General features: G+C 34.8%; 1 protein-coding gene across 6 annotated transcripts in view; it reads left to right on the forward strand.

The window, feature by feature from the left end:
* Window positions 1-12,304, forward strand: part of LOC143256832 (septin-7-like) — a 74,778-nt gene that overhangs the window by 34,518 nt on the left and 27,956 nt on the right. For all 6 annotated transcript variants that reach the window (XM_076514574.1, XM_076514573.1, XM_076514568.1 and 3 more), the window contains one exon: window positions 4,908-5,193. In XM_076514574.1, the coding sequence (XP_076370689.1) occupies window positions 4,908-5,193 (286 nt within the window). The remainder of the gene's footprint in view (window positions 1-4,907; window positions 5,194-12,304) is intronic.

Here is a 12,304-nt window from a genome sequence, read left to right on the forward strand (position 1 = left end):
ATGGGGTAACGGAGCTCGTTCATTCAGTGTGGGAATTCGACTGAAACCAGTAGGAAAAGAGGAACAGGAAAAGCGAAACCTAAACATCAAGTTTGTTAGCGACATATAAACACACACAAACACCATATTCTGTTAGTCAGGGGATTCAGGGTAAGCAAATACTGCGTCCAGAAATTATTTTTGTTATCGTACTCTTTTAACAGACTATACTTTAAAACTCTGAGAGGTCCGCGCTTATTGACTTTTAGCTCAAATTGTATGCTGACCCACAGGTTTGGAATATTCTAGTAAAGCGTTTTTTTATGTGTATTTATGACAAAACTACTGGGAAAATCTACTGCAACTACCAATTTTGAACTTTGGAACAAAGGTTAGGTAGCCAATCAGCCCACCATTAACCAAATGACTAAGCGATTTACTGTTTCTTTTATTTTCTTTATTATAAGAATGTGTAAAACTTCTCATGGAGTAGTTTTTCGTGTTTTTTTATAGTAGCAACTATTGACATAAGACATTTTAGGATTTATCATACCGTTTATACAGGCAGTTAACTGTGAGGGGCGAGGAGTGCATACCTCGCAAGATACATTGGACTTAACCTCAGTGGTCAGATTCTTGTGAGATCCTGATTTCACTGCTTTTTTTCTGTTATGTGAGAAGCAAAATTATATCTTTCAACAGCTGGCTGCATGCAGACGGTAAATGTTAATATGGAGATATGAGACATCATGAATTTGAACACCCATGTGTACTAATAGTGTCAAAATAAAAATGTTAGTGTAATTTTATTTCACACACAAAGCTGTTAATTACGTGTTTCTTATAAAGGCACATCTTTTCCATATTTTAGTTTGTACCATTGTTTTGTGTTCTTTTCGTCGTGTACTTTGTTTGTGGTATAATTAGGATAAAAGTTGTACATAGATGATCAATGGGTATTTAACTTTTAAAGAATTGTCTTGAATGATCAGATATGTGGTTTGTTGAAGTGTGTGCGAGAGAGAGAACTGATAAAATGGGCCTTTGTGAAACAAGTATGTGCTACGATCTTGTGTCACATTCTTAAAGCGATTTTTTACTCGATGAGTCACGTACTTGTGTTTAAAAAATAAACTTACATTTTTTTATGCTGAAGGTCACGTGGCGTAAATCTGAATCTGTTTTGCTTTATTTTGTTAGCTCTCAATGTATTTTTGGTGATTCATTTCAAAAAGTAACCGATATGAACATTTGTTTATTATTATAAACAACGTAAGACTTCTAAATAGAAATATTTTGTAACAAATACACTGTCTGGCAACCAAGTTATAAAGAAACGCTTGATTTTTCATTGATATAACTATTTCCGAATAATCAAAACAGTCGTACAGTAAAGTATTTCAAAGTTATTTTGTGGTGCGCATGACGTAATAGCATCCTTATAATCGAAACACTGCTGTATATTAAGTATTTGCTTTTCAAAGTTGCTCTGTGACTCGCATGATATAGCCTTTTTCTTATGATCACAACATCATATCGTAAAGTATTCGCTTTCCGAAGTATCTCTGATAAACTATGAACATGCCTGCATTTTTACGTATCTATTAATTCTCAAGACAAAATTTAATCTCCATGGTTTTATTTATTATTGCAATAATGAACATGTGATCAAGTCTTGATTTAAAAGGGTATTATATTTTGATCAAATTATAGCCAAAAGTGATATAAGACATGCTGATGAATTGTGCTCTATTAGTTGGTAATTAGTGTAACATTACATCATAGAGTTATAACAAATTTTTGTAAATCTTTCTTTATTGGTCTTATTGTATAGATAATTTGCGGTAGTTAAGGGCTGGTCGTGAGGGGAAATCGTCTTCTAAATTCATTACAATCCAGCCACACGAAATGTTTTTTGTTCAAGGTGAACAATCAACATGTTTGTATTTTTGATGAATACTTTTACGGTTTTGTTTAGATATAAAGGTGAAAAAAAAAAAAGTCTTGTACACTTCCAAGGATATCCATGTTTAACATTAAAGTTCTTGTGTATTTATGCTTATATTTGTGAAGTTCATATTGTTGAATACATTTTAATGACACAGAAAATCCTCCTGCAGTTTGTTTTTATACGTCAGTGAATTTCTAGTTGTTCTGGAAGTCATGTGTCCAACTCATTGTGTATATATAGAATATAAGTGTTTTTTCCTGATTTTCTGATCTAAATGAGTTTATAAAGATGAGTACAGTACAGATTGAAATCATGCAGCCATTGTAATGAAATTCTTGAACTACATGATTCAGTGTATTTCATGTTAGTCCGGTTACGACATTTGTTGTGTTTTCGTTAAGACAACTCTTGTTTTGTTTACATTTGTATTTAACATAAATGTGATCTTATTTTTAATCTGAACTGAAATACTTCAAGGTGGTAAAATACTTGGATCTTGAACAACTAAAATAAATAAATCATAAATTCGTGACTTAGGCATTCACATGACATTATGAATTGGTCCAGACAACGTTCACATAGGACCGACCATAGTCTTTTTCAACTATTGCTGTGAAAGTCGAGTCTCATTTGACCTAGGCCTGGCATGGTCAGGGTTAGGGCTCTCGACTCGCAACCTGAGGGTCGCAGATTCGAATCCCCGTCCCACCAAACATTTTCGCTTTTTCATCCATGCGGGCGTTATAATGTGATGGTTAATCCCATTATTTGTTGGTGAAAGAGCAGCCCAAGAGTTCGCGGTGGATGGTAATGACTAGATACTTTCCTCTGGTCTTACATACACTTCTAAATTATGGATAGCTAGCGCCGATAGCCCTCGTGTAGCTTTTCACGTAATTTAAAACAAAAACCAATCCCACTTGGTCTGATTAGCCCTAGTATTGAGCGAAAAGCCTCGTGATCATTATATATTTCAGATGTAGTGCAGTTGATATATTCTAATTTGCTTTTATTCATAAGTTCTCGGAATTACATTCTTCTAGAACGGAGATGAAGAAGCTGTTATCCATTTTGAACATAACGTACAGAATATGAGAGATCTTTAGGGAGTGTAGGATGATTAATTAGAATTCCTTTTGACTGAGACAAGATGCACACAACACACATACAGATATAAAAAAATATCAAATGTCAGAGTCAGAGTTCTGGTGCCTCGTAGCATTCGTTTCATTGAAACTCAGAATTATGTCTACTTCTCTGTAAAAAACATGACTTGCAGAAACACTCATTGCTAAATGATTACAAGTAAAAGTTTTAATTTGCACCATTCAAATAATTTTGAATTCAAAATGGTGTTTCCGAATGTTTCACATTAAACGATTTGTGTATTACAATTAAAAATGTGTGTAAAATACAGATGTAATTTTCATTTTATTAGCGTAACGTTTCATCCAGAGGAACGTCACTTTGTACTTTCAAAGCTATAAAAAAACCTTGTATAGAACTGTTACTTTTAAAGTTTTGTCACAGTGTTGTACAAGGTCTGTTCAAAAAATACGCGGACTGTTTGAATTACGCGGCTCCAGTTGGTTCCAGGGGAATCCGCTTGGTGTCGCTAGGTTCGCACATATCAGCTTATTACGACGCCATTTCCCGATTGCAGATATCTTCATTTGTGTATTAGCTACGCGGTTTTAAGTGAAGTGCGATTTTTTCGTTTGGCGGATTTCAGAATGAATGACCTGAAGGAGCAACGACTTGCTGTGAAATTTTGTGTTAAACTTGGAAAATCTGCGACTGAAACTTTTGCTATGCTTAACACGGCTTACGGTGATGTTGCTATGAAGCGTACGGCATGTTTCAAGTGGCATGAACGTTTTAAGGATGATCGACAGTTCATTGAAGATGATGAGCGTCCTGGACGTCCTTCCACGTCAACTGACGACCCACACGTCGACAAAATCAACACCCTGGTGCGGGCAAATCGACGTCTGACTGTCAGGGAGCTTGCTGAAGAGTGTGGGATATCAGTTGGATCTTGTTACGAGATTTTGACCGAAAAATTGAAGATGCACCGCGTTGCTGCGAAATTTGTGCCACGCCTGATGACGGAGGAACAAAAAGCCCATCGCGTCCAGGTTTGTCAGGAACTGCTTGATCGTTCAGAAGATGAAAACTTCTTGTGAAGGATCATAACAGTTGATGAATCATGGGTTTATGGTTATGACATTGAAACGAAGGTCCAATCGTCCCAGTGGATGGGTGAAACATCCCCCAAACCCAAAAAAGCTCGCCAAGTTCGATCCAAGGTCAAGGTGATGCTGACAGTTTTCTTCGATGCTAAAGTGTTGTTCACCACGAAGGCTCCACAGTGAACCAGACTTACTACATTGAAGTTCTGAAACGTCTGAGGGACGCCATCCGTCGCAAAGGGCCAGAAATGTGGAGGAGTGGCGACTGGTTTTTCCATCACGACAACGCTCCAGCCCATTCAGCCCTCAGAACTCGTGAGTTTTTGGCCAAACACTCGATCACTGTTCTTCCCCCCCCCACCTACTCACTTGACCTTGCTCCTTGCGATTTTTTCTTGTTCCCCAAACTCAAAAGACCCTTGAAAGGAAGAAGATTTGAGACGATTCCCGAGATTAAGGCAAATGCGACGAAGGAGCTGGAGGACATTACAAAAGAAGCGTACCAGGACTGTTTCAACAAGTGGAAACACCGTTGGGATAAGTGTGTGCGTTGGGGAGGAGTATACTTTGAAGGGGTCTCAGACCTGTAACTTCGAAATAAAGTACATTTTGTTTTATGACGTTAGTATTTTTGAACAGACCTCGTACTTTTTAGTTTTGTGTTCAAAATAACAGTAAATGGTATGACGCACGTTTCACGAATATTTACGTAATATGTATAGAAGGGATTCAGATGTATGGAAGAATAGATTTTCCATAGACTAATTGCTTGTTTTTAATTTTAGCTCTCCTCTAAGCGAGATCTGTTTTTTCGACAAGATGGGCCCACATCTATTACTTCCAGTACGTCATCCAGTTTATCTACGACCAATACAACCATTACTTCCGGTATGACTAACAAAGAAACTATCTTGAATAGAGAAAGAGATGGAATGAAAGAGAAGGACAAAGAAAAAGAATCATCGCCCTCATCGAAAGATATGCAGGGTTACGTTGGGTTCGCCAACTTACCAAATCAGGTGTATAGAAAAGCAGTTAAACGAGGCTTTGATTTTACACTAATGGTGGTCGGTAAGTAACATTCCACTCTGTCATACAGTGCAACATGGACTAGGGCAATAGAAATAGGAAACTGTTTGTTTATTGTTAATAACAAAACTACAAATAATGGACTATTTGTGTTTTGCCTGCCGCGGATATCAAAATTTTAATGTTAACTCTCAATCAAAACATCCACGTGGTAATTGACATCGTGCAATGTAACCACCTGGTGTTATAAAAAAGAAAGATGAACTTTATTAGAAATAAAAAAACATGCTCATGTGTTGTTGTTCAGAGTAAATACTAAAAAATAAATTAGAATAAATTTTAGAGTTACGCATGAAACAATTTGCCAACTAAAGATCTTCATATATAATGACATTATATACACACAGGACTAGAAATTTCGTTATAAATATTTAATGCTTTTCCTAACTTGTATTATTAAATTTCTAGAGGACTACATAAATTTCTCTTCACACTAATGAGATCTATAATAGTTCATGTTATATATTTTCTGTATAATAAATAAATTGTAACATAGAACATTGATTACCGCAATTCAAACTGTGTTATATCACATTTTTAGAAAAGGTTTGTGGGTACAAACAGAAACTATAGTTTCTTGTGATTTTGTAAAAGAACACTAGTTTACAAGATTTATATAAACTTGTACAACAGCTGGAATCTCGAGAGTTGTTATTGTTTTTGCAGGTAAGATAAATTATACAAAACCTTTTTACGTAATTTTCGCACATCAGAGTTCTTCCATCATGATACAAAAACAGAAGGTTATAAGTTACACTTATGATACGATCTTTACACTTAAACATGTGCTTTAAAAATTTCTCCTTTCATCCTTCTTTCACCGCTGTATATATCATACTTCACCTTCTTTCACTGCCGTGTAGATCGTGCTTCACTTTCTTTCACTGCCGTGTAGATGGTGCTTCACCTTCTTTCACTGCCGTGTAGATCGTGCTTCACCTTCTTTCACTGCCGTGTAGATCGTGCTTCACCTTCTTTCACTGCCGTGTAGATCGTGCTTCACCTTCTTTCACTGCCGTGTAGATCGTGCTTCACCTTCTTTCACTGCCGTGTAGATCGTGCTTCACCTTCTTTCACTGCCGTGTAGATCGTGCTTCACCTTCTTTCACTGCCGTGTAGATCGTGCTTCACCTTCTTTCACTGCCGTGTAGATGGTGCTTCACCTTCTTTCACTGCCGTGTAGATCGTGCGTCACTTCCTTTAGTGTTATGTCATTGCTATAGCTTTTTGCACTTTTTTTTTTACTTACTACTAAATAGTTAAGTGGCCACAAATATACGTCATCATGTATATCATAATCTTGGAAGAAATAATTCTGAACCATCTTAGCAAACACTGAATTGGACAGTTAATTGTTTACTTTTTAGTAAGATGAAGCATGTACAGTAATTCTTAATGACGAGAAATCCACTTGGAACAAAAATGTATCTTAGAACGGCTGGTATGGATATTAAAACTTGTATTGAAGATTACCTAGGAAGGTCGGAACGTTCTCTCCTTATCAATATGTGTAAACAGCCGTTCTGAGATACGTGTACAGTAACTGCTGCTTTACTTATTACACAATAGGGACAGAGTAAGTCGTGACGCAATGAATTATGTAATGTTTTTGTTCGGAAACCAGTTTCTACCAGTAACCCTGAATGTTATGCCAATAATCGAAATTACGAAACATACTGACAAATATTTTACTGCATGCATAATAATTAAGAACACTGATTATTATGTTTACATGTCAGATTTTTGTATGTTTAATGTTATTTTCGTCATTTAAGTAACACCCATGTAACAGTTTCTATTATCATATTGCATGTCCGTGATCCGTTGTTTGTCAAGCATTTGTGACTAATAACTTAAACAGGAATTTGCAATTGAAGATTGGCCAAGAAGCTGTTCAGACACGTGTGCATTCCAAGTGACTTTTCTAATTTTTTTGAGGCCAGGAATTTTGTAATCAACTCTTGCTGCACTTGGAAATGTGTTATCAATTTGTTGATAGTGATGTTAAATATAGGTTTTGCTCTTATTTTTCTTAGTTTAAATTAACGACAAAAAATGTTGATAAATGGAAGATAATTACCACAGAAAGTAAGCTTGACGTACTTTGTTTTTAAAGGTAGCTCAGTTTGAATATGGACGTGCTGTAAACTTGCCGCAAGTTGACGGCACGGTATGGCCAGGTGGGTTAAGGCATGCGACTCGTAATGTGAGGGTCGCGGGTTCGCATCCCCATCGCACCAAATATGCTCGCCTTTTCAGCCGTGGAGGCGTTATAATGTGACGATCAATCCCACTATTCGTTGGTAAGAGTAGCCCAAGAATTGGCGGTGGGTGGTGATGACGAGCTGCCTTCCCTCTAGTCTTACACTGCTAAATTAAGGACGGCTGGCGCAGATAGCCCACGAGTAGCTTTGCGCGAAATTCAAAAACAAATAAACAAAGGTATAAATTGACACCATGAAGCATGACAATCGAATGTTATTTTAATGTGTTTTTTTTTAAATACTTTATGGCATTTGAAATACAAGCGAATTTAATTAATCAGGGTGAAATTTGATATTACGGTGTTTCAATATTTTACGTTCAACAGTATATGCATTGACAACTGAAACTTGCCTATCAAAACTGGATTAGTTGGGTAACATGGTAGTCAACAGACTTTTCCAGTAGTAAGTTTTGATGTGGCCTAATGTTTGACAATCAGTTAATCACCCTGACAGTTAAAGTAACGTCAGAAGAGCAAACTGATTTAAAACAGTAAATACCGTACATGAACTAGAACAAATACATAATTACATTTTTACGATCGATAGCCATGGAAGTTCTGAAGGGCTCGGTGTAATACACGAGTTGCTTTTGCTTTCCATGTGTCCTGTAAGTAGCGAGGATTCGATTATGTGAAGGGCTGCAGTATCGTCTGTGACCCCCTGCGGTTCTCCAAATTTCCCGAAGGTTTAGAGTCTGACCTCGAAGATCCTGGACGTTTTGCTGCTATGATTATATTAATTGTTCATTAAGGGTACACGATTAAAAAAGAATTAAAAAAGGCCATGTGGGTTAGAATGGGGATAAAAAAGATGTTTTTTACCAATAAAAGTGTTTCAGTTTCTGAATGAAGACAAGCGTGTGATGTCTTTAGTCAATATTCACTTTGCTTATTGTCCATCACATATGATGCTATAAGAATACATGTTTTCGTACAGTTGCAGGGATAAACACGTTACGTAATTTACATCTCATTGCTTGGCTGCTGTGATAATCAACCAACGTTTGTGTAGTTGTTCATGTGGTATATATAACGTAATTTGTAATAAAATGTTCATTAAAACAAAGTAAATATAATGGTGTTTATAGAGGTTTTATTTTTTATTAAATGATAAAAAAACGACTATTATATAAAAAGCTGAAAATAATATATGATCAATATATCAACATTTTTAGGGGCCCCGGATTCCCTTGGATACGTCTTAGGGGCTTATATAATATAGTAGGGATTCTTATATATAGTTGCTGTCGGCTTTCAATTTTCGAATCGTACGCCATTAAATATCGCATGGTAGGTAGCTCTACGAAAGTAGTCTTCGGATAATTTATAAACTGAACGTAGGATCGATTTGATTTGTATAGCAACTTGATTTTCTGGTTCAAAACTGTATATTCGAGATAAACAGAAAAATTACAGAAGGATTACGAAGTAAAAAACAACAAATATTCAAACATAAATTTCAGTTTCATTGTCCAGTTATATTGTTAAAGTGTTAATATGAATAATGCTGTAGTTGCATTGAAATGGTTATATTGCATTAAACGTGCTCCCCACCAGAATGTTTTGGATGTACTAAATAAAATGTAATCTTCATTTTATAAAACTGTTTTGTATTTATCAAAACATCTTTAAAACAAAAACTGTAACTTTGTACCACAGTGTATGATAAACATTTAGGACTAACATTCTAATTTAAGTCATCATAAATCCAGAACTAGAATGTATTTATTTTTCTACGTGGCTTAAGGTCAAAGACGGTTGAAGAACTTTAATCCGGGTAAGGTACTATATCAAAGCTACATATGGGAACAGCATGTTTCCACACATCAGATAGATATGATTTCACCTATAATTAGTAGTGTTTCTCGAAGTTCACAGTCTACAATACATGATTCACACTGACGAGAAGACAAAAAAGAAAACATTTCGTAGCATAACTGTCTCGGCTATTCATGGAAACTTCCTCTCTTACTCTTAAAAAAATAAACCCGACCTAGGCCGTCTGTAAATTGGCAGTTTTCCTAGTTTAAATATCCGTTCTCTTTATTTGTTCTATTTTTACCTCCAATATGTTCTTTCACATATTTTCATTTAAATCAAATATTTCATCTTCGTGTTTAAAATGTTTTTGAAAGTATTGTTTTGAGAAGCAAAAAAACTAAATATGTTCGTTTTTCATTGTATCAAAATATGTACTCTTAACGTTTAACACATTAGATGTTTTGTTTTTTTTAACTCATTTTTCTGATAGTCGAAAGGGAACGTAAAACAAACACAGGTTTGGAACTGGTGTCCAGTTCCGAACCTCTGTTCTCTTTAACTTTTTTTTTTTTTCTGAAAAAAGTTATTGTACATAAGTACAACATTGAACTTTATTGACAGTAGTGTCGGTCCACCGACGAGATGGTTGTGGCGCCTCAAATCTTAGTTAGGGTTTATCAAAACGGTTAATATAAAAGAAAAAAAAAAAAGTTTAATGTTACGCTTAATATGATCAACTCGTTCATTGTTTGTCTACTGAGTAATTTCAGAACTTTCCACAAAGCTTTTTTATTAAGAAAAAATACCAATGGAAGAAGTCGGGAAATGAATATGTAGTTGATTTTTATTAGAAAAAAGAATTGCATGAGTTTTAAATTTTTAATTAGTTATTTCAATAACTATAACTGTTCTGAAACAGTATTTGTACAGTATGGTAGCAGTTTACAGAAATATACAACTTGCGAAATTTAACGCATCGTTTGACATCGGGCACGATTCACAAGTATCTTTAATACATCTATTGTGAGGTTTTTTTTATTCATCTGGCAGAAACCCACAAAATTTACGATCATATTATCTTCATTGCAACAGTGCTTCTGTAAATATACGATTTATAGAATACTACAAAATAATTCTAATAAAAAAACTAAGGTTTACGAGTATATTACTCTTAGACCTAACATTAGTTAAGCTTCTATTAAATGCAGCCAAATTTCATTGAAGAGATAAATCAACACTGTAGTGTTTGTTTTCTGCTTTAGATTAGTTAGAGCTGATTACCGTATTTAATACTATCAACAAATAAAGTTAATGTTATTGTACAACCTAACGATAGCCCTTTTTTAAAATTGATACATTTTAATATGCATACTGGGGTATATTTACATCCATGGTAATAAAGTGCACGCACATTTTCAGGAGCGACGGAAAGTATTTTATCACGGGGGTTCTAAAAGTCAAGTTACTGTAAACGTTATCGGGAAAAAATAATTTGCAAACAAGGCCGGATTAATTTGTAGTGTAACCCTAAGTCCAGGTAATATTTGGGAATAGTAATAATAATAGCTCACCCTGTCCCTGCTCTGCTAGTTTTACGAAGCATAATTTTTCTGAGTGACAGGGACCCCTGGATGGCCGAGAGTCTGTGCTTTAATCCGGTCCTGATTACAAAATTTTGTTTGTTTACAAATTATTGTGTTAGTGTAAATGTACCAGTTTTTATATACCAAATTATTTTAAGAGCAGCAGATATTATATTGGTTTTAATTTACCTCTGCACGTTTCTCACTGCCACTTTTGGTTTATTTATTATTTTGAGAATGCATATGGTCAAGAATCATATTTGAAAACTGCTGGTAACTGATTACTTTTGAAAATGAAACCTGCATGATCATAGTGCATGATTCCAACACCTCTGAGTGATACTTAAAATGTACTCCGTAGTCCTATCGTTGTGACCGCGTAAACATAAATAACATGATTAAAACTGTAGACATCCCTTAATAATTAAGTAGTTTTGTTGTAGTAATAATGCTAGTTAAATTTTATCCTTTTTTTTCAGTTCCAAGTAATTTTGCTCTCCAAATCTATCTTGCAATAAAAACATCTTGTTTTTATCTTGTATGTAATCAACTCGCCTACTTGAAACATTCGGTCTTCCTAACACTAAGACATTCTTACGTCACCAGTCGCTTTGGAAATAATAGTACACGAGAATAAAATAATATTAAATAAATATTCCAAACTTACGTGTATGAGGTATAATTGACACACATGTCACATTGGAAAATTTGATATTCCTCTGTAGCTTTCAAAAGCTCATGTTCTTTACTATAGATCACAAGGAATTTGAACGTTTGGTTTACTGGCCATGCAGGATATTTAAAAAAATATACATTGTCAAAAAACTTTTAAAAATGATGCATTTAAAAATTGTAAGTTCTTATTTGTTCGAAATGCATTGAAAGCTCTTGAAGTATTGAGGTATTATTTAGTGATGATGTATGCCACTAGTAATTTTTGTTAAAATTTTGAGTTCTGTCTCTGTGATATGTAGTTTTGTGTAGCTTCTTGCTTAAAAATAAACATTCAATCACAGAATTGTGTGTTGTGGCGAGGACATTATTGGAACAAAAATACCTTAGATTTGTGAATATTTCTTGGAATAATTTAATATTAGAAAACAGTGTAAACTAAAGTATTAGTGTGATCATTGTTTCTTCATAATAACCCTGGTTTGATTTATAAAATTAAACGGTCAAATAACTTGTCAAATAAGCATCAGTATTAAAAAATAGTAATACGAGATTGAGCAGGGTCTACCAAACTAAAGCATAATCAACTTTAGTTTCAAGATTATACTAGAGAGGGTTTTTGTAGCACTGTCATTGTATTCGAAAGAATCAGTCGCCAGTAAAAACAGAATCTCATACTTAATCTGATATACCAACTTAGTTTGTTATGAATATCATGCCTTTTGGAATCATGCCAAAAGGTGGTTACTGCTGTGTTGACACATGATAGCACTAATGTACATTTATGAAGAAATCAAATGTTCATTGGGAT

Source organism: Tachypleus tridentatus, chromosome 7 (assembly GCF_004210375.1).
Source record: "Tachypleus tridentatus isolate NWPU-2018 chromosome 7, ASM421037v1, whole genome shotgun sequence".
Taxonomy (NCBI): Eukaryota; Metazoa; Arthropoda; class Merostomata; order Xiphosura; family Limulidae; genus Tachypleus; species Tachypleus tridentatus.